The 21,186-nt window shown below is 37.7% G+C and overlaps 1 protein-coding gene across 4 annotated transcripts in view; it reads right to left on the reverse strand.

Annotated features, from left to right (window-relative positions):
* PTPN4 (protein tyrosine phosphatase non-receptor type 4) overlaps window positions 1-21,186 on the reverse strand; it is a 112,289-nt gene that overhangs the window by 67,387 nt on the left and 23,716 nt on the right. For all 4 annotated transcript variants that reach the window (XM_065840809.2, XM_071810871.1, XM_071810872.1 and 1 more), the window contains exon 2: window positions 2,784-2,938. In XM_065840809.2, coding sequence (XP_065696881.1) covers window positions 2,784-2,921 — 138 coding nt within the window. In that variant the 5' untranslated portion in view covers window positions 2,922-2,938. The remainder of the gene's footprint in view (window positions 1-2,783; window positions 2,939-21,186) is intronic.

Here is a 21,186-nt window from a genome sequence, read left to right on the forward strand (position 1 = left end):
TCAAGTCCGCCTCAGTTCTTCCAGCTACACTTCCTGTGGAGGCTGCTTTTCAGAGTCTAAGTAGAAATTCTTCATCTGGTAAGCAGAATGTTCTATAAAAAAGGACTTCTACTCTTCAAACATACACATAGGTTACTTCCAACTGATTCTTCTGCCTGCAACAAAAATAACCTTTGTCTGGCTACAATCCACAGGGATTATTTGATTTGATTTGTTACACTCTATACAAGGTAAGGTTCAGCACAAAGAATGACTATTTTGCAGATCAGTGGAAAAGACTGGTTGAAATGTGAACTTAGAACATGTCACATAAATTACCAAGAGACATTGTCTGTGATCAGTATTTTGCTGTTGGAGAAGAAACAGCATTTGAGCACATTTTTATTAATGCAGCACTGCATACTCCAGATGATTAAGCTTTACAGTCATTAGCATACAGAATACCTATAGCAATCACCAGGAGGCAAAAGCCTTGCTATAATTTTTGGGTTTTTAACATTATCTTTGTTCTTTCTATTTTGTAAACTCTTTTATAAATATTTATTGCTAAGTGTTGTGTCAACCACCATGAAGTAAAACACAGCTATAAACCCTGAAAATCTGTATGCTATGTAGGTTAGCGTACATTTGCTATGATTGAATACCTTATTGTGCGCTATTTTTAAAAAAACAGATTGAGGCTGAGACCCGAGATCAACGTGTTCAGCACCAAAGAACTTTTTATTCCCGAAACTCATTTTTAACAGAGAAAAATTGCAGGCTGATCTATGTAAGCATTAAAGTGTGATCCATGCAACTAAAATATTTAGTACACTAGGGAGGCAGGGAGAACATATTACATAATTTTTTCTTGAGAGAGACAGAGTAAACATTAGAGGATTTATAACTAGTGATTCTACTCTAGACAAGCACTAAGATTCTCTAACAACATACATCTCTTGAACACCTACGTCAAAAATACGTATAATCCCCCATACCTACTGTACAACAATTACTCAGTATTTTTTATAAGATTTGGCTAAAATAAACAGAAAACTGTAAAACAGGTATTTTAATGGAAAATTCATGCATTTGGAAGCAAAGAACACAATATTTACAATTTCTTGGTACTTTTAATGTTATGTCTCCAACGACATTTTGCACATACTTTTTGGCATGCAGTATAGATGGGAAACTGTTAGCAAGGATTAGAAGAGATACAGAAGAACAGTGGAATATTGTAGAGAAAAAGGGGAAAGGGATATAGGAAAAGTTATCCCAGAAAGGAGAAAAGGTTTGATGTCTTTAGTCATCCCTCCCCCAGCTCCTTCATCCAAAATACTCACCCTTAAACACTCAGAAATCCCAAAAAGTTAAATAGCTCCTGAATGAACTACAAAAATGCCTTAAGGGAACATCCTAAAGCCTTCTATCTTGATTGAAAAATCTAAAACAAATAACCACCAAGTTTACCTCTAAATCTTAAACCACTCAACACTGGATCCTTGGAAGTTTTTGCTAGATAACAGGTTTCACTGCTCTGACAGGTTGCTGCAGGCTGCATGGGCTCTAAGCACCTGATTACAGTACAGAGAAAAGCACTCATTCTCATGTATCTTCCCTAAAACCTCTGAATGTATCAATGTCACTAAACACTGGATATCAGAATTCCATATAATTACTGAGCATTAAAACTTTGTCAAATAGTCCAAATTAAACTTGTGCACAGATTTGATAAATGCTTCAGTTTCTCTCTTACTTCCCAGCTGAAGTCCCACAGCCTTTTCATTCGATCCTGAGCTGCTCCTTCACTCCATTTGCTGAAGTTTTGTTTTCTCTTTAAAAACTCTAATCATGATACCACCTGTAACTTTCACCATCGCATTGTTCAACCTTTCTCCATCTAAGTTATCCAATCTATAGCTTATAAAGTAAAAGCTGAGTTCCGTCCCACAATACCCCAAAACTTCTTTCCTGTCGAGTTCTGGTTCTTCTCACTCCAAGACTTCTTTAAATGCTCTAATGTTTTCTTGTGAGGTCCTTAACCATTGTTTGTGGGTTTTTTCCCCCCAATAAGTAGAAAGAAATGGTTGCATTTGTGTAAACACATGCACAAAACCATGAACATTTTCATTTTAAGTCCTTATCAAGTTAGAAAATCTGATGAATAACCAATTTTAAATTCCAGGTTTATAGGTAAGTTATTCACTTTTTCCAGTAACAATCCTTAGCATTCAGCAAACAGCTTCCTATTTTCTTTCATACCATCCTCATTAGTGTATTAGAAGGTGCTAAATTTAACCAAGAGAAACCATGGAACAAGATTATAATCTGAGAAAAGAAAAAAAAATACTTCAAGATGATAGCTGTAACCAAATATAACCATATATATGGCTGAACATAGCTGCACAGTCACGAGAAGAGTTACCATTACACCTTACTCATGCTTAAAATGCAAAAATCAGAACAGAGTAAAAACAAAAGCTTGCTTCGCTTTCAACTTAGTGGCAAAACTGCGCTCCATTTCCACAATACAAGTTTCGTCCATGAAGAGAATTACTGGAAATAAACTACGCTTTGTGTATTCAATTTTGAAATGAAGATGTGTTAGTACTATAGAGGATGCCAGAATGACTAAGTTCACAGTGACTTATTCTGTACATGCACAGACATGCCTGCCTGAACATAACTTCCCCTTCTATTCTGTACTTAACACTACATTGAAAGTCAAACTCCAGCCGTCCAAGTCCAGCAAAGGAAAACAAGCGCGGTGATAATTGATTTGCAATAAGTAAATTACTTACATTAACTCTGAAAGCTTGTACAGTGTTATCCAGGAGAAGAACGTTGCAGACCACCTCCGTATGCTGCCTGTCTCGTGCCAGCTCAGATGCTCGTACATTGTAGGTTCTGCCAGCAGGCAATCGGAAACGTGCGGTCATTACTGTCCACACAGGGTCTGCAAGCAAAAACAAAAACTTAAATTTAAAAATATTTAAAAATGCACATGTCAGAATGTCATACTTCAAAGACAGGTCAACACACAGCAAATCCATTGCTAAAAAACTCCATTACAGACAAAAGAAAAATGAGTACTAAATTCATGGTATCCAACAACAAAGCTATGCCTTAAAAATTAACACAACCTCATTGCAAAACAGGCAGTCCTTCACTTTCTGCACATGGTCCACGCCTTCCCTATTTTTCTTTCTTTTCTTCTTTTTTTTTTTTTCTTTTTAAGAAGATTGAGAACTGCATCTTCACTTCAAAAAGCACTGTAATTGCTGGGCATCCTGGCTACTACACTCCCAATATTAGAGGCAATTAAGTAATTCATTTCAGAGCAAAACAAGAAAAAAAAAATGCTTACTCCAAAAAGCTTTCTAGAGAAAAAGCATAGAGAAAACAGCAAGCACACAAATATTTTGACGCATTATTCTGCAAAGCCTGTGCTTTCACTGTATAATCATTAGATGTGAGAATACACAGTGATAACAACAACAAGCATTGTGTTGGTTTTTTTTTTAATTAGAACATGGACAGATAAAGGTTTGTCAAACTACTCAATCTTCTGTCTAGGTAAATTTGATTGGATTTATGTATTTAGTTTTGAAGCACAAGCAAATCCTATTCTTCAAATATGGAAGAGTGGTCAAAACAAGTATAAACCCTGTGCTAAGTGCTCATAAATAAAACGCTATTGAAAAGCAACTTTCACTATTCGAAACTAAGATTCTAATGATTATCATGCAACCTCAGTCCAGCAAAGTACTTCTGTGCACACATGTTATTAGCCCTATTCAGCGACACCAGCTACTTTCTTAAGTACTTCACAGGATCAAGGCCTGTGATTCACTTAATTACATGCTCAGCAAGCTATTTCTACATCCTTTGACAAGGGCGTAAGCAAACAAAGTTTCATAACTTAAGTACAGAATAAACTGGGATAGAAAATTAAAATACTTTACAAAGTAGTTAAAGAAAACAGGTATTCTCAAAACTGAATAGATAATGATTGATGTTCCTTGTTCTGTGAAAAATTACGAAGACTTCAAAAACATTTACACACTTGCTTCCTATTTGGGGGTAGGTGTGTATAGTGATTAAAAAAAGAAAAAAGGCTAGTTTAGCAGAGAACAGCAAACATCCCAGCAGTAGCTACAGAACTTGCCTGGGTCATAACAGATACCTGTGCTCCAATACATACAAATGAAATAGGGGTAACAAGCAGATCAATCCCCTCCTAAACAGCTGACAGCTTAGATACCGAGGCCCTCCTGGGAAAGCTGGAGACCAAAATTCGAGCCGCCCATACCAGGACGGGCCAGGACTTTGCAGTTTAACTTTCTTCCCACCGCCTGCAGCCAACCTCCCGAGCCACTGCCCTACAAATTCCTGAGGTGTTTTGCTTTTCTGGAGCCTATCTTCAGCTCTTTCAGCATGACCACACATCTCAGACATAAAACAATATCTTTTATGATAATCCATCATTGCAAAATGTTACACTTTTGACTCAACTAGCATTTTCAGATTAAAAAGTATTTGTTTCCTTACAAGGCAGGTTTTTTTGGCTATTCAGACACTCTGGTTTCAGAACTGCAATGCTGTATTCATGAAGAATTACAGCAAGTTTATTTTTATTTTGCTAAACCGACATGACAAACTGGGAAAGGATAAAGATCCCAGATAAATCCACGAGCTGTAAGCTAAACTCACTATGTTCTCTTAATGATAAAATAATGAAAAATTGAGTCACAAACATTGAAACTCCAAAGTAAAGCCTAACAAGAAACTACATCTCTGACAACTCCTCATGAAGAAGTTGCTTCTGCTACGTCTTCTACAAGTCTCAAAAATAACAAACAGAAGAAAACCTTTAACACAGAAGAACAGGTAACTGAACCCTCCACACCAGTGATCTGCACCAACATAACATTTCACGAACAATATTTCATGTAATGTAGACACAATCTAAAAGTTAATCACCTTACTAGCCATAATGGCATAAAGATCAGCATCTTTATCAGTGTAGCTCCATAACCACTAACTACGGTCAAGTCTTTGTGAGCTGAATCAAATACGGTTTCAAAAAAGCATGTAATTTGATTAAAAACAGTTTATCCATAGCACAGAAACAACCCTTTAACGGGCATGTTTTACAGGGATCTGCACAAGTGACAAATCAGCCGTGACACAGTGAGGGTTATCTCAGAGTCTCTTCCCAAGGATACAAACACTAATGCACAAAGCAGGACAGTTTAGCTTCCCAATAAGTATTGCAGTCTGCACAAAACCATGTGGTAGTGAGCTAGGAGGGTCTTAACTCAACAACCTGCCAAAAAAAAAAAAACCCTGTTAAAGGCCAAAAACCATCATGCTTTGATAGAACAAAAAGCAAATCCCACTTTTGCCTCCTGTTCTCTCCCCTATTTTCTTATTTGCTGATCAAGACCAACCATATTTCTTCCTTTCTCATCACTGCCTTGAACTAGACAGAAAGCTTCTGGGTTTTAAACAGAGTAACAAATTCATAAGAATGAGCAAGGACAAAATTTCAGTCATCCTCAAAATCTTTTCATACCAAGCGACCATTCACCATGCCCCTGGACAGAGCCAGCAAGGTTCTTGCTGTAACACAGATGATCTTCACTCCAACCAAAAACATTGAATAGTCACAGACAGTGATTCAGGCCTTTCTCATTGTACATAAATGAAATGGTTGAATTCAAGAAAGAAGGCACTGTATTTTGGGTTCACTAAGAAAACGGGACAGGTGAGACCAACAGTTCACCCAGCTCGCAAACCTGAAGGGCAATGCCTTCTTGCTCTGTTTAAGGAATGAGAAAATTAATAGGAGACACACAAAGATATTTCTCACATGCTGTTCCACAGTTTGGGGTTCAGCATCTTCCTGGTGTGCAGCCCATATTGACACCATGATAGACATCTGTCATTCATGAATATTTTCTTCATGGGCTCAGGAAACCATGTTTTGAACTTTCGGGTTAGGCAATAAAGTAATATATTCCATGTCCCACATACTACACACAGCAGCCTGAACGACCATCTTGTTGTATTAGACAAGTTTCATCCATGAAACTAAGAGGCTTTTTCAACTACAGAATACAGTTCTACAACTAAGCGTAATAACTGAAATCCTGAAATACTTCTACCAAATGGAAATATAACAGCTATGAAAGTAATAAAGAGGAAGGTGAGAAAAGACAGACTATTTTCTGCAAACCACATTCAAAGTTATTCTTTCCTCTTATGTCAACAAAGAAACTATGGGAAGTATGTAGGGATTATGTTAAAACACCTTCACCATCACACGCTCTCTCAAAAATACTCTTCCTCCTAAGATCTGCCAGGGCTATTACCAGTAACTGCTTTGTAGCCAGTCACGTGTACACAACCCATATTTACACGTCTATCAGCATACGGACATAAAAAGGATGCAGTTGTTAAGCACAGACAGACCCCACCACTACTGGTTTTACTGTGACGCACTTGTTTTACAATATAATTGGCCCCAAACTGCACCCATATCATCATTATTACTCCTTTCTTCCAGAAATACATCCACCGAGAACACAGACGATATTATTTCTCCTGACCAAGCATTACCATCCTTACTACGCATTTTGAATACGTACTAGCTAAACAGTGAGGTGGCTATCTATCGCTTATGAGCTTATAAATCATAACTATTTCCCACCAAATATTGACATATAAAATGACAAAACTTATGAAAATTCAGCTACACTTATTGCAAACTTTTGAAACAAAAATGTGTTAAAGTTAGTATGGAACAAATGAAAGTCTGACTTCAAGCTCCAAAGTAAAATCTGTAGATCCAAAATAAATAAGAGTAAAGAAAAAAGGTGAGATTCAACCCAAAAAAGTTTGAGAACAACTGGTTTAAACAGCAAGGTAACTTAAGTAAGCTACTTCTGTGTGTACATATGTATGTCACGGACAGCACCATGGCCACTTGCACTAAAAAAAAAAAATCTATATATGCAAGAAGATTATTTAAATTGGATTTAAATCGGAGTAATATTTGCATAAGAAGAAGGTTTCTGCTTATAATTTTTCAGTGTCTTCTGCTAAGCATGTGATATTTAGACACTTGAATTAATAGTCCAAAGCATGTGCTGCTACAGCAACTAGAAAAGGACAGAACTTGTGCAATGAAACGCCACTTACCTCTCAGGTCTGTGGAGGGAGTAAGTTGTACTTTTCCTGCCTGAGCTCAGGTTTCAAGCTATGAAGCAATTCTAAGGAGTGTTCCCTATCAACGGGCAGAACATTCCTGCGATACTGGCTTGGTTAGGGCACTAAGGAGCATGCAGAAGCTTCAGAAGTGAATTTTCGGCATCCTCTGTTCTTTTATGTAAAAGTATACAGTAAAATCATAATTGTCTTGGGCTCAAAATAAACTAACCAATTTTAAGCAGCTTAACAAATAGGCAGTTCATTAGGAAGGTAATCCACTGAAATTTAATTTATCTAAGAGTGCAACTGATTTGCTGACTCGAAGGAAAGAGTTCTTTTAAAGCAAGTCTGCTAGTGTACTGTACACAAAGACAACCGCACAGTACAGTGTGCACATGTGCATGAAAGGACATGAAAAATTTCATTGTTCATGCCTAATCTAAAGCAGTGAAGAAGCTAATGCATTGTCAGGTTTCCATTTGTTTAGAAGCTGTTATTTTAGCAACCTGTAGGGCATGTATTTCCACTGTATCCCACCTGCTGATTTGGGTCCTACATAACACATGAATTTGCTACAAGAAGTGCAAAAGCAGGCCAGACTCACAGAAAACCCACATTCTTATAACATGGTGTAGTGTGAATATATTCAGTAGATTGCAGGCCCGATGGTTACTAAAATGATCCAGACAATCCCATCAGGAGGAAAAATAAACAACTATTAAAAGTACAAAGAAAATTCTGGAGGTTTACCAGGAGTAATACAACCTACTACATTTCAAACAAACACTGAGTTATACCTAGAATCCATCTTCATATACTTTTACTGAATACATGTTGGTTAAACTATATGAAATATTTTCATCAAAACCAGTTTGAAAATACTTAACATTAGTTGATTGTGCACTACTTCTAGGGACGCACATATTAGTCCAACAAATAAAAGTTCAAATTATTTATCTTTCAAAAATGTGTTTTGAAAGCTTTCGGTAATTCTGATGTAGCACAAAGCTTCAGGACATTCCTTATAAATAAAAATCAAGGTAGAAATGCATTTTCATTTACATTAATCAACCCATGCACTACAATCCTGAACTCATTCCAACAATTCATGCTTCATTCATTTCTTCCTGCTGACCAAACAACGGAAAGTATCCATAATTCTTGAAAGTTTATGTGTAAACTTTGGTCGATTCACTTTGTTGTCACCCAGTTCAAAGGTTCAATCTAGACTTCTAGCCAAGCAACAGCATCATTACTGATTCTGAGCTCCATCAAAGTGTTCTCTTTATTTATTATCTGTAATATAAAAATTAACCACATTCATTCTGTTTAAGGAAAATCATATACTACTGTGAGGCTATCATATGGCCAATTACTAAACTCTTTAATGCATTTTTCCTGTTGACAAACTGGGACAGTTATAGTGACCACACAATGTAACTCCAAGAATGATTCCTTCAGTGCTCCTACATTCCCAAAGAGTTGTCAAAAGAGAGCAGAGGGAACACAGAGGCACTGGAAGTTTGGAAGGGCTCGGCACCATCTCTTCACCGGTCAGTAACCAGGCTGTGCTCTGTTAGTCCAGGTATCTGCACAGGTCTGGCAGCTCTGGGACTCCAAGCTCACCCCCCCTCGGTTCCCACACGTCTTTCAGCAGCCTCCACACTTCATATGCAAAACTGGTACATGAACCTTATCTAATCTCCAGCTGCTTTTATGCATTCCCTCCAGACTTCTATTATCTGCGGGCACTCTGAGCTGCTTGATTAAATCCCTCACAGACGCAAGAAGTATAGAACCGCAAAAGAAATTCCTATCTGCAAGTACTTCACTCTCAAGAGCAATGAAGAGCAACATATTCATGTGCCCCCAAAAATGTCCATAATCTCACCTGCATTTCAATGAACAAGCTAGTCTTACATCCTCCTTTTTCACATCCTCGATTCTCAACCACATAAAGAGCCAAATCTAACACAAGAAGCATTAATTCTTAAAGTGCATCTGACAGTTTCTGAAAGCTTTGGGCCTGAAGTTCAACAGCTGAGAGAAAAGAAGTTGAATTTAGGCTTTCTCCTCCACCATCAGTTTCCCCTATCTATGAGCCAATAATAGAGAGTTAATATTCTATCCACTTAATCAGGTAAGTTTCTATGATTGTTAATTCATATGCTTTTATAAACATGAAGATTTCATGGGGTTGGCTGGAGATTTCAATACAGGCCTGACACCTAAATTAGTAATTACTCTCAGTTTAACAATTACTTGAGGACTTATTTTTAAATTAAGACCTCCTTGGATAATGCTTTTTATCTGCTTCTGTGGACAGGGTTTTCAATTTTTAACAACTGCTGCATGATATCAAGCAAGATTTTCACCATTATAATCACATTACTAACAGAGAAAAAGGTTAAAGGCAAAACACCTTGCTCTGTCACTCCCAGAATTTAATTCTTTCCAGCATAAAAATACTAATTAATCAGTGTTCAGTCACTCGTTACAGGATAGCAGCCAATCTGTTACAAAAAGCTGGAGGATATACCTGGACACAGCAAATTAGTTTGGTAGTACTGTAGCAATCTACTATTTCATGTGAAAAACAAACTATTTCGATAATTTGACAATACCGTCCCTTGCTTCTCTCCTTCCCCAAGAAAGAGAGCATAGCTAACAGAAAAGCCTATTAAAAGTGACACTTCAATCTAATGAAGTGTCAATACTCATTATGCTTGAACTGTGTGCACAATGCTCCAAAGAAAAGCCTCTTAAGTTCAGCTGCTTCCTTCCTCTGCTCTGGGCTGAAGTAGGACAGTGCAGCAAGTCTGCTACCTACTTTTCTTCACTCCTGAACGTAACATTTCAAGAAACACAAAAACAGCAAGATAAAATCCATTAGTCTGAGATGACAACACTTATTTTCACAGTTTAGAAGTAATACTAATTTTAAAAGTAGTTCTTAGAACCATGTCATCAACACTGACAATTATTTTGAACCTATAACTTTTATGTCCTCCCTTTCCATGCCCTGTCATTTTTTACATCAAGTAACTCTTCCATCTTCACTATCCAGGACTGTAGATGATGTATAATGCAAGAAGATATTACATTCCTTTGAGAGAAAGAAAAAAAGACAATGGACTTACAGATTCCAAACAGCTCAATATGATCCATTTTAAACCCATTTTTAAGTTTAAAATTTATTCTTAGTGAACACCTGTCCACATCACATTACAACTGGCAGCCCAACAAATGCACTGGATTTCCACAGCACATCCCTTCACAGTAAATTGGATCTCTTTTTTTAGTTTTTTACCAGTTTTCTAGATGGAGAACTGAGCTTCAGAGAGACTGAAGAAATACACTCAATGCAGTAAAGTCTGTGACTAAGGAAGATCTAGAATTAAAATGGTCAGTTTTGTTTTTTTTTTTTCAATCTGTCCTACTTCAGCAGGTTCAACCCATTTCCCTTTTCACTGTAAAAGGTCAGGGTGCAAACAAATTAGAGACAACAGAAAGCTTCCTTCCAACCACCTCCTGCCAGCTCAAGACTGAGCACTCACTGACCTGATGAAAATAGGGCTTCGGAAGAGACAGGACTTTTGCATTACTTCCAAGTGATGCAAGAAAAATGTACAGAGACTACACGCCTTAAGGAAAGAGCTTCATACTGAGTACTTACGGTTATGCACAACAAGAACAAACCCATCTGTCCTATGGGAGACACCCTGGAGCCACAATCAGACTTGAAACATCATATGAACTTGTGCAGTCATATTGTTTCTGACACTGAGACCTTTCACTTGCAGGTGATACTGAGGGTAAGGGAAGTCTGATGAAACAGGCACACACACATTTGAACAAGATGTGTGAAGTTAACATGAGGTTTCAGAGATTATTTTGAGCAGAAGTCTAGAAAGTTTCTATATGATAGCAATACACCCATATGCACCTCGATGAACCAGAAAAACACACCTATCCCTCTATTAAGCAATAAACTATCATTGATCTTCAAGAGTCACCCGGATCACAATGCAACCACCTTATAGGAAAGCTATACTATGGTGTTAAGAAACCGAGAGCAGGCAGGCGGCTTGTATCAGGAATGGTGCGGCCAGCAAGACCCGAGAAGTGATTGTGCCACTGGTGAAGCCGCACCTTGAACCCTGTGTTCAGTTTTGGGCCCCTCATCATAACAAGACCATTGAGGTACTAGAGAGAGTGCAGAGGAGGTGACAAAGCTGATGAGGGGCCTGGAGCACAAGTCTGATGAGGAGCAGTTGAGGGAACTGGGGCTGTTCAACCTGGAGAAAAGGAGGCTGAGGGGAGACCTTATCACTGTCTACAACTACCTGAAAGGAGGTTGTAGCATGGAAGGTGTTGGTCTCTTCTCCCAAGTAGCAAGTGAAAGGATGAGAGGGAATGGTCTCAAGTTGCACCAGGGAAGGTTTAGATTGTTACAAAAAAATTCTTCCTGGAAAGGGTTGTCAGGCATTGGAACAGGCTGCCCAGGGAAGTGGTGGAGCCACCATCCCTGGAGGGGTTTAAAAGGCATTTAGACATGGTTCTTAGGGACATGGTTTAGTGCCAGAGTTAGGTTAGGTTATGGTTGGACTCAATGATCCTGAGGGTCTCTTCCAACTGAAATGATTATATGAAGCTAGAAATCTCTTTAAGTAAAGCTATCGGTATAGGTTAAGGCCTGTAATACGAAAACAGAAGTTGATGGCAACCACCAGCTCCAGCAGTGGCCAGCTCGTGAGGCGGTGGGGGCAGACAGAAGAAAGACCCCCATGCGGTCCCTGCACCGCTATACAACCCTTCAGCCAGTGCGATGGACACCAAAGACGCAGGCACCAAGTTTGCAGCAGCCCACACTCCTGCAAAAAGCAATTTAGGATAGAAAATGGCAAAGCTAGCACGGAAAAAAAATAAATCCATTAAAAAAAAAATGCAGACCAAAACCTGTGGAAGGGCAGATAGCTGAAGCAGTCAGAAAAGGATAAAGCTGCCAGGAAAAAGAACTAGGAAGAGGAATAATGTTTAAATATCACAAAATGGTAAGTATAACTATCCTTCTATATTTAATATTATAAATATTATAAATTAAACAAATATGCAAATGCATTGATAAGACAAAATGACCTTGTTTCCTAGTACACAACTGTCAGCTCATGATATTTGGAGGTGTTTATAATGTGTAAGGATTACCAGGAATAAATAGCAAACTTTTCCAAGTAAGTTCCACCCCAAATATTTTAAACTCTATTATATCTATAATCTACTTTGTTTGAAAATAGCCTCAAAATGGCCATCCATGACCCTCACACAGATAAATACTACATCTAACTGTTCCCATTCCTGGAGCTGGATCCCTTATTCTTGGTTTCATTACTCAATGCTATAATAAGATGTAATAAATTGAGACTATAATGAAACATTACTAAAATATCTTCTTGATACAAACTTCCCAAAATAAATTTGCAATATTTTTAAAAATGTATTCTTAAACTAGGTTAAATAGATTTTTCATTAAAAGGAAATTCTGGATCCCATACAACTCCAAGTTTAGGAAGCCTAAATATTTACTCATCAGTGCAAGATCAGACAAACTAAAACCAGAAGCACCAGGTGATAACAAGGTAGTACTTAGTATCTTACTCAAGAAGTTGGGGGAAACACAAACAAACAAAAAGACTACACAAAACATATCTTCCTACCATTTTTCTCACCAGTATCAACGGATAACTAAATTTGATTCCTCTTTGCTATAAGACCCTTAAAAAGGAGATTACAGTCCTCTACAGGGCTAGTAGAAACCAAAAGCTCTTTAGTATCTACAAGGAGCCTGGTAATCTTCAAGCCTTTAGTAACAACATACAACTGCCTATAACTAGAATAACCTAATACAGTTCTTTCAGGACACTAAGTATTAACAGCTCTAAACTTAAGCAACAGCCAAAGTACACATGCTGAATCAAGAAAACGTAACAAGTGAGAATTATGTTTTAATTTCCAGCTTTTCCACCTAGAAAAATGAAGGGTTTTTAACACAATTTAAGAAGTCAAAAATAGAAAGACATTACATGTAAATAACAACTGCTGGCCTCTGTCAGTTGTATTAAAGTAAGCAGATAAAACAGCTGTAAAACACCAAATGCTGCAGAGTTACATGTTCTAACTTGGTGTGACTGTAAATGAACAAAAGTCCCACATCCTGTGAACCGTCCAAGCCTCAGCCACAATTATCCGAAGACAACATCAACAGAAAACATTCTAATGGAGAAAAGCTGTGGACGAGCTGCTAGCCACTTGAGCACCCACTGATCAATCCTGCTGCACAGACCATTGAACTGGCAGCTCTAGTTCCAGCCATGGCACCTGTGTCATGAAGCCTCTGAAGCTGGAGGCAGTCTGAATTGAAAACAAACTGGCAAAATTCTACTCATAGCCAACTTCAGGTTGAATTTTGGCTGGCACTAGAACTAAAGTATTACACAGAGGAAGGAAAAGTTGTCTGTGTGTATTCTGTTCAGAGTTGCTAAACAAAGCCAAATTATCTTCAATAGACTTAAACACAGCAGATGCTAATTCTAAGGCTGAATATAACCAATTGGATACTTTCCATCAAAATTAGTTTTTAATCAGAAATGCCATTTCCACAAAATATAAATTTTCACATGGAAAATTTCCATTTTGCCAAAAAACACCGATTTTACGCTGGAAACATGAAAATAATGCCTGCCTGGCTACCTGCCTGGAAAACGCTTGTCAACTCGGCTTCCTCCTCCAACGGCAAACAAACCGAGGGAATTCTGCCAGCAGTGCTGCCCAGAGAGAGAAGTGATCTCACTCCATCCGTGCCCCGGGCCTCAGTCACTGCGCCTGGCGCTCCTGCCCCCTGCACCCCCACACTCAGCCTCGTCCCAGCTCTTTGGCTCTGGGGAAGCAGAGCGGAGCAGGCTGCCTCTTCAGGTGCTTTTGGGATGCGCACGAGAGACGGACCCCAAAGCACATCTGGGCACTAGAGCAAAAAGCTCTCTGCACAGGGCAGGAGCAGCTTTGCTGATGGATCTGCCCAGCAGCGAAAGAATCATCCTATTCATATCATCCCAAATTTAAAGTTCTTTTATTTATTTATTATTAAGAGCTCTCTCACATTTTTACAACTGCAGTACAGCTGAGGTAAGTATTTTTCTGACTCAACTCCGCCTTCTCTCAAAGATTTTCTTTAAAGGAAACAACTTCAATTTTCAAGACAGTTAAAAATTGAGTGAATCTGGCAATGAAAATATCACTCACAGTCAAGTGATTAAACAGTTAAATCTGATAACCATTCACCTGCAGTGAAATTAAAAAAAAAAATACATAAATCACAATTTCAGGGGTTTCATTTCTTAGGCAAAGTATCCTAAAGAGGTCTAAGATCCCCAGCTTTATAAATCGTACAAACCTACTTTCTAAAAGTATCATTTTCAGAGATCTTGACCGTAAAATGAAAGGACAATTCTATCTGTACTTCTTACAAAGTGAAACTCAAAGCCAAACCAAAAGTTTTCCAAAACTGAGACATACTGACCTGAGCAGTCACACCCTGACAGGGGTTGTGACTTGATTAAATGTTAAGGCCAGAATGCAGCCTCCTGACACTTGTCTTCACAAATTTTGAGTTTCATAAATCACTAAACTACAATCAATTGTGTACATACACAAGTAAGAGGAAGAAATACACATGAAGGCAATTTTAACATAGTTACCTAAAAACACTTCTCCTTTTGGGATGCACTTCCTTCTTTTCAAACTAAATTGACAAACTTAGAGAAGCCTATAAAGCTTCTGTAAAAAAAAATTGGAAGAAAACGTAATGCAAGAGGAAAGACAAGATCCAAACTTGCAGAAAAAGTTTATAATTCTCACCATGGTTCAAAGTAGACTTTTGAAAAAACTTTAAAGTTTTACTTTTAGTTTTTAAATATGACTGTTTTCGTCCTTAGAGTTTTGTTCTTTCTAGAATTACACAGTAATACTTGGAAGTTTCCACAAAATTAACTTAATAAAAATAGCAGATGTTGTTGATAGTGCAAGAAGCAAAATCACACTGTCAAGGCTAATCATGAATATGTTAAAACAAACACACACACAAAATAAACAAAAAAATCCACCACACACCAAACTACACACAGACTAAAAAAACTACCTTACATTCCCGCAACCAAAAAGTAAAGCACAAAGTTGCAGGTATAGAACTACAACAGGCACAAAACCTAGAAAGCAGGAATAAAGCCATACCCTGTCACCCAAGCAAAACTAAAATTCAGTGACAAACTCTGTATTTATATGCTATTCATATTAGCCCACTCAAATCTTAGACCTTTAATTAGGAGTTAGATTCCTTTTACTAATGTAATAGTGAATTATCTTCCAGGTACAGGGTATACTTTTTCTAAATAAAAACATTTAGTGTCCCTGCATTTAATAAAACATCTGACTGAGAAAAATTAACAGGCCATTTTGCTTGGAGCTGAAAAATTTTAAAACCAGATGCCATTTACAATCAGCAAGAAACTTTCGACACTGCTGGTTTGAGATGAATTAATTCAATTACTCTATAATTCAATGAATTTCTTCTTAGCGGGGAAACAACTTCTGCTGTCCCCTCTAAAGCATTCATGTTCAGGAGGACAATAGAGGTTTTAGTACTTCTTTACCATATTGGCTCCGTTCAGTATGAAGTTTCACATCCACTGAAAAAGCATGCACATAACCGTATTACAAGCCAATTAATTAACTAAAAACAAAGCAATAAAAGAAACATTGCAGTTCCAGTTGGAATAAAGCATTGCCAAAAAGGGCAAAAGAACACAGACATGCAGAGTTAGGGTGTGCTGAAGTTAAAGAGCAGCAGGCTATTAAAAGGAGAAACTACTACAAAATTTAAAAAGGCTATTTATAAGCTTAATGTCACATGACTATTTATCACACTGCTATTTACGGTTTCTCTCATGTATTTACTGCTTTTAAGTAAGAACAAAAACACTGAAAGTAGTTTAATCACCTGCATATCACAGGGTCTTCAAATTCATTTACTTACTACTTCGCTGCTCCTGAGAACTTTCATTTGGTGAAACGCATTTCCTGATGAGAAGATGGCACGGACCTCCTACCACAAACCAACATGGAAAGAGTTCAATGCCCCTATCGTTACATTGACTATAATAAAATTAACTCTTATTCTTATTTGTAAAACAAACGGAGGCCTGGAATTATCCTGCTAAAATATTTTCTCTGTCACTAAAACTGTAAGATGGTTCAAATCCCCAGCCCAAGCCTCTTCACTGTGTTGCAGGTTGCAAGCACAGTTACCCAGCTGAGAGGCTGCGGGCAAGTCCAGGTTTTGTTTTTTTCCCCTACCAGAACCATAAATATCAACCTGATTGTAGCCACAGCCCAATACAGAAGTCCACACAACCATGCCATCACAGCAAACCTTCTCAAACTTACGGTATGAAAGGTCACACCAAGTGTATTTTGATTTTTTTAAAAAAACAAAGCCCAATTCTAAGAAAACCATGCTGACAGAGGTGGTTATATATCTAGACACTAAACTTTGAGTAAGAGAAATACATACCAACTTTTCCACTGCATTGCCTCTGACTGACAACTACTTATTCATAATAAAATAATCTAACCATAAAAATTGCTCTCAAAAGAAATATTAATCGAGTTATTAATTTAGCTTTGTATGCCACTGTGAAGTTCACATTAGTCGTGTAAAAAAAGTTACTGTTAAAAATGAACATGTTATTCTACTGTTCAACTGTATACTGGAGAGACTGCTGCACCCTAGCCTGTAAAAATCTTCTCCCACTATTTTTTTGGGTTTTTTTTTTTGTTTTGTCTTTTGTTTTTTAAATAGCATTATTTTTCTCTTTGAAGTCAAATGACTTAAGCAGCAGATTTATTTAAGAACCTTCAATGCAAACTAATTCACCTTCCAACATACAGCAGCTTTACAAAGGTCTTAGGAAAAAAAGCATTTGGATAGTCTCTCCCACTACATAGCAGTTAAATACTATTTTAACTGAACAAACCCAGTTACAATCCCCAGGCCGTCAGAAACCAGGAGTCTGCAAAGCTGTTCCACCTTTACCGCCATAAGTTCTCGCTCCCAAGCGCCATCCCTGCTGAGACAGGCACTGTGCGAGGCAGCAGATCCGAATGACAGATTTTGACCAATTCCCTCAGTGTTCTCATTTCTCCTTTGATTCTACTGAAAAAGTACTTTCAAGTAATAATAAATGATTATGCTAAATGTCTGTTTCAAATTCATCACAAGTATTTGAAGCATGTGGTAGTCTACCAAAACCTGACAGCAGAGACCTAACGCAAGGCTTAGTGAGCATGTTTCCAGCAAAGCTGGCAGGCTACAATGCCAGAAAGGGATTCCGTAGTCAAAATAAAAAGGTAATATAAATCTGCAAGAAAAAACAAACTTATCCACAATACTACAATTTCCAAAAGCATGTAAAGAGCACATAGAGTAGCTGATTTGCAATGATGACCTAAAAAACAGTCACAGTATAAAACTCACCCTGCTAGCATATTTCGCTTTTTTATACCAGGGGTGAAATTCTGTCTCCAAAGCTATCTGACAGGTGTCTCAACAAGACAACTCAATGTACTTTTATGATAGTAGACCTTCAATATTTGGAAATTCAGTACAAGCTATTATGTAGACAGCTGACATTTACCCAAAAACCCTACCAAAGTAAGTGCAATAACTCCTCACAGCCAAAGCAAAGCATGGAAACAATGCTGCAGTTCTTAAATCTAGGAAGTAACTTCCTCAGGTGTAACTGCGGTCCATGCCAAACACAGTAAAGGACTCAATAACCAGGCATATTTCTGCACAGCATTTCAGTTCTTAAAGATCCGTATGTACTAAGCAACCCATACTTCTGTGTGCACAGTATATGGGGATGCGAATCTCTGATGAAGAAACTGAAATTCTTCCAAACCTGTAGAGCCAAAAAGATACAAATCTTTTGACAAAAGTGATAAATTTAAGTATCCCCATCAAGAAAAGTGCTTGCACAATGTACCCAAGTTTTCCAGCTTCTTATCCTTTTGGTAAAGGTGAGAATCAACATTTTTGCTGTTTGATATGAAAGTAGAAGGGAAGCTGCCAGCAAATAAAATCATCGCTTCCTTAAATACCTTTCTTTTGAGGCCATCATTGAAAGCTTTTTTCTGCTCAGCTGCCAAGCAGTCAACATTCTGGGACAGATTCATTTCCCTTTTCTAAAAGGGAACAGAAGCTACTGTTGAAAAAGCAAACCTCTCAAAATACAGAGCACAAATGTGTATCTGTGCAGTATCTCCCTCTGAACAATGCCAAGAGACTGATGATGGGAGGAGGGAACATCTAGAATTCAACCTGGTGTCAGTCATCCTAAAGTTAAGTTCACCACTAGTGCTCTAAAAGAGCATTTATCTTTTATTTAAAGGAAAGTGCCATTCTAAAATTTCCCACTACAATTCTTGCTTATATTAGGAGTTCATGAAGTCGCAATAAAAGGCTACAGCTCTTGTAGTTAAAGGTATCAGCACCGACTTGCAAAGAAATAAAAACAAGTTACAATAATGGGTATTTAAGTTACTTTTATGCATACCACGATAGACAACAAAAATTACTATCAAGTTGATAACATAAACAAGAAAATTTTCTCAATATATTTTCTCATTCTGTAAAGACAGATGTGGTTTCTCTTGGGAGAATCACTCTTCTATGAATATTTAACATCAAATGCAAGACTTTTTGCCTTAACAAGTACACATTATCATTTCTGAAAGAAAGAATAGGTAACAGTTGACAGTAGAGATAGCAATTGTTAAGTTTATGTTTTCAGACATATAAATGTAGTTACTAATAGTCCTGTAAAAGTCATTAGGCATCATTAGGTAATTTAAATAACACACTAATTAAGTAATCTTAAAATAGCCTGGCTCTTGTTCCTGTTGTTTTCCCTGGAAAAGCAGGTATAAACATGGGCCACATTCACAAGCTGATGGTTACAGATCCACGGGTTGATGCAGTAGCCCTGCTGAAACTATAAATATAATTATTTATTACTGAAACCATCAGTTTTGTACCATTCCCCTCCTTCAAGTATTCCAGACCTCCTCCACCTCCCTCCTTCACTTTTCAAGGCTCTAACAGTCTTCCTTGTAACTCTTTAATTCCCTTCACGACTCCCTTCCCTACATTATGCCCATTTCTCTAATCACTTTTCAATTTCTCTCTCGCCTACTCCATTCTTGTCTTTCCTGCTTCAGGCCCCTACTCCTTTCGGGTGGGTACAGAAGATGGAACTGCAAGAGAAATTACCAAAACATCCCCAAAAACCATAGAAAAACAGACATGTAACACCTGGAGTCAAGAAGAAAAACTGTAGCCAAGGGCCAAGAATCACGCCCAAGTTTGGTCCAAAGATTAAAAGAGAGATGCCACGTACCATCTATAGCCAGCATAACACCACAGGTGCAAGGTGCCTGATGCACTCTGCTGAGATACTTTCCACATGGTTATGAATGGAAAGGATGGAGGGCAGCATAACTATCTGTACAGCATTACCAACAACCACTAAAAGGCTTTTAGATTTCACAGATTTTAGCATGAGGTGCAGAAAGATTCCCAAACCAATCAGAAAAAACTGTAAAGAATCTGCATATTCAAGTGACTTTCCCTAACAGTCTCCCAGATGCACAAATTTTGATTTACGTTAGTGTTTCAGAATTTGCTCTGCCTCGATTTTCTATCATCTTCACCAACAGAATTAACTCAATGCCTGTAATGCTTATGGGCGACCTCCTTCAAAAAAGAGACTTTCAGGAGAAGATAAATTCCTGCAGGAAAACTGATTAAGTACAAGTCTATTCTCAACATGCACCAACATGTTGACAGTGACACGATAGAGCTTCCCAGTAGCTCAGTTTTCTGATACATTAAAAGAGAAGAAAATTTACAGTTTCTATCAAGTGTGAAGAGCTACTCAGAGGATAAAAAGATCACATTCAATTTTTATTTAAAGTGTGTTGAGAAGGAAGACTGAATCTGCAAAGATGGCGTTAAAAAGTGACGAGCCCTCCAAGCCAGCACACCTGCACTCCTCCTCTTGGGCATTTTGTTTAAGAACTCTTTTCATTCATGTGCCTCTGCAGTCAGGCTTAATCACTTTCTTACACCCTTTTCTTTAGGCCCTTTTTTGTAACTAATCTCAGCTTCTCCAAACTATTTGCTGCCTTCTGCATTATGTGACAGAAAGTGAAACTTCTATCTCATACAGAGAATCACTATTCTTTACCTTGGAGGTTAAAAACCCCCAATATAATAAAAATTATGCTATTGTGTGACTCCGTTCGTCATAAGGCAGCATAAGTAATAATGCCTTGACTGTTTATTCCAGTGCTTTTTCATTATCTAGAATTCATATCCTTTAAAAAAAAAAGAGTAGGTTAAGCTAAAAACCTATTAAGCTAATAGCTAAAGTATATTATCTTAGAAGCACATTTTATTTATATTGCCTATGAAAAATATTATTCCTCCCAACTGCTGTGAAGATAGGTTCTCAGGGTTTAGATAAGAAATTCCTGAGCCTCATTTAATACCACTATAAAGGATAAATCCAAATGGTCTTTTGTTGTTGTTGTTGATTTCAGTTAATTTTTTCCACACTGTATTAACACTAACATTACCGTAACAGAATTTTTTTTTAAAAGTTTGTTACTTTGTTCTAACTGTGTTTTACAGCAGGCATGCACCCCAACACTACTGGAGCACTTCTGAAGGCATCACCTATAGCATCCCAGAATTAAAAGGCTTAAGAAGAGGGACATATGGCAGGATATGGAATGTGCACATTAACAAAGAAACCAAGTACCCGGGGTGTTCTATTTTCCAATGTCTATTCACGTGCACTTTCCCCTGACAGCTGC

This window comes from Patagioenas fasciata, chromosome 7 (genome assembly GCF_037038585.1).
Source record: "Patagioenas fasciata isolate bPatFas1 chromosome 7, bPatFas1.hap1, whole genome shotgun sequence".
Taxonomy (NCBI): Eukaryota; Metazoa; Chordata; class Aves; order Columbiformes; family Columbidae; genus Patagioenas; species Patagioenas fasciata.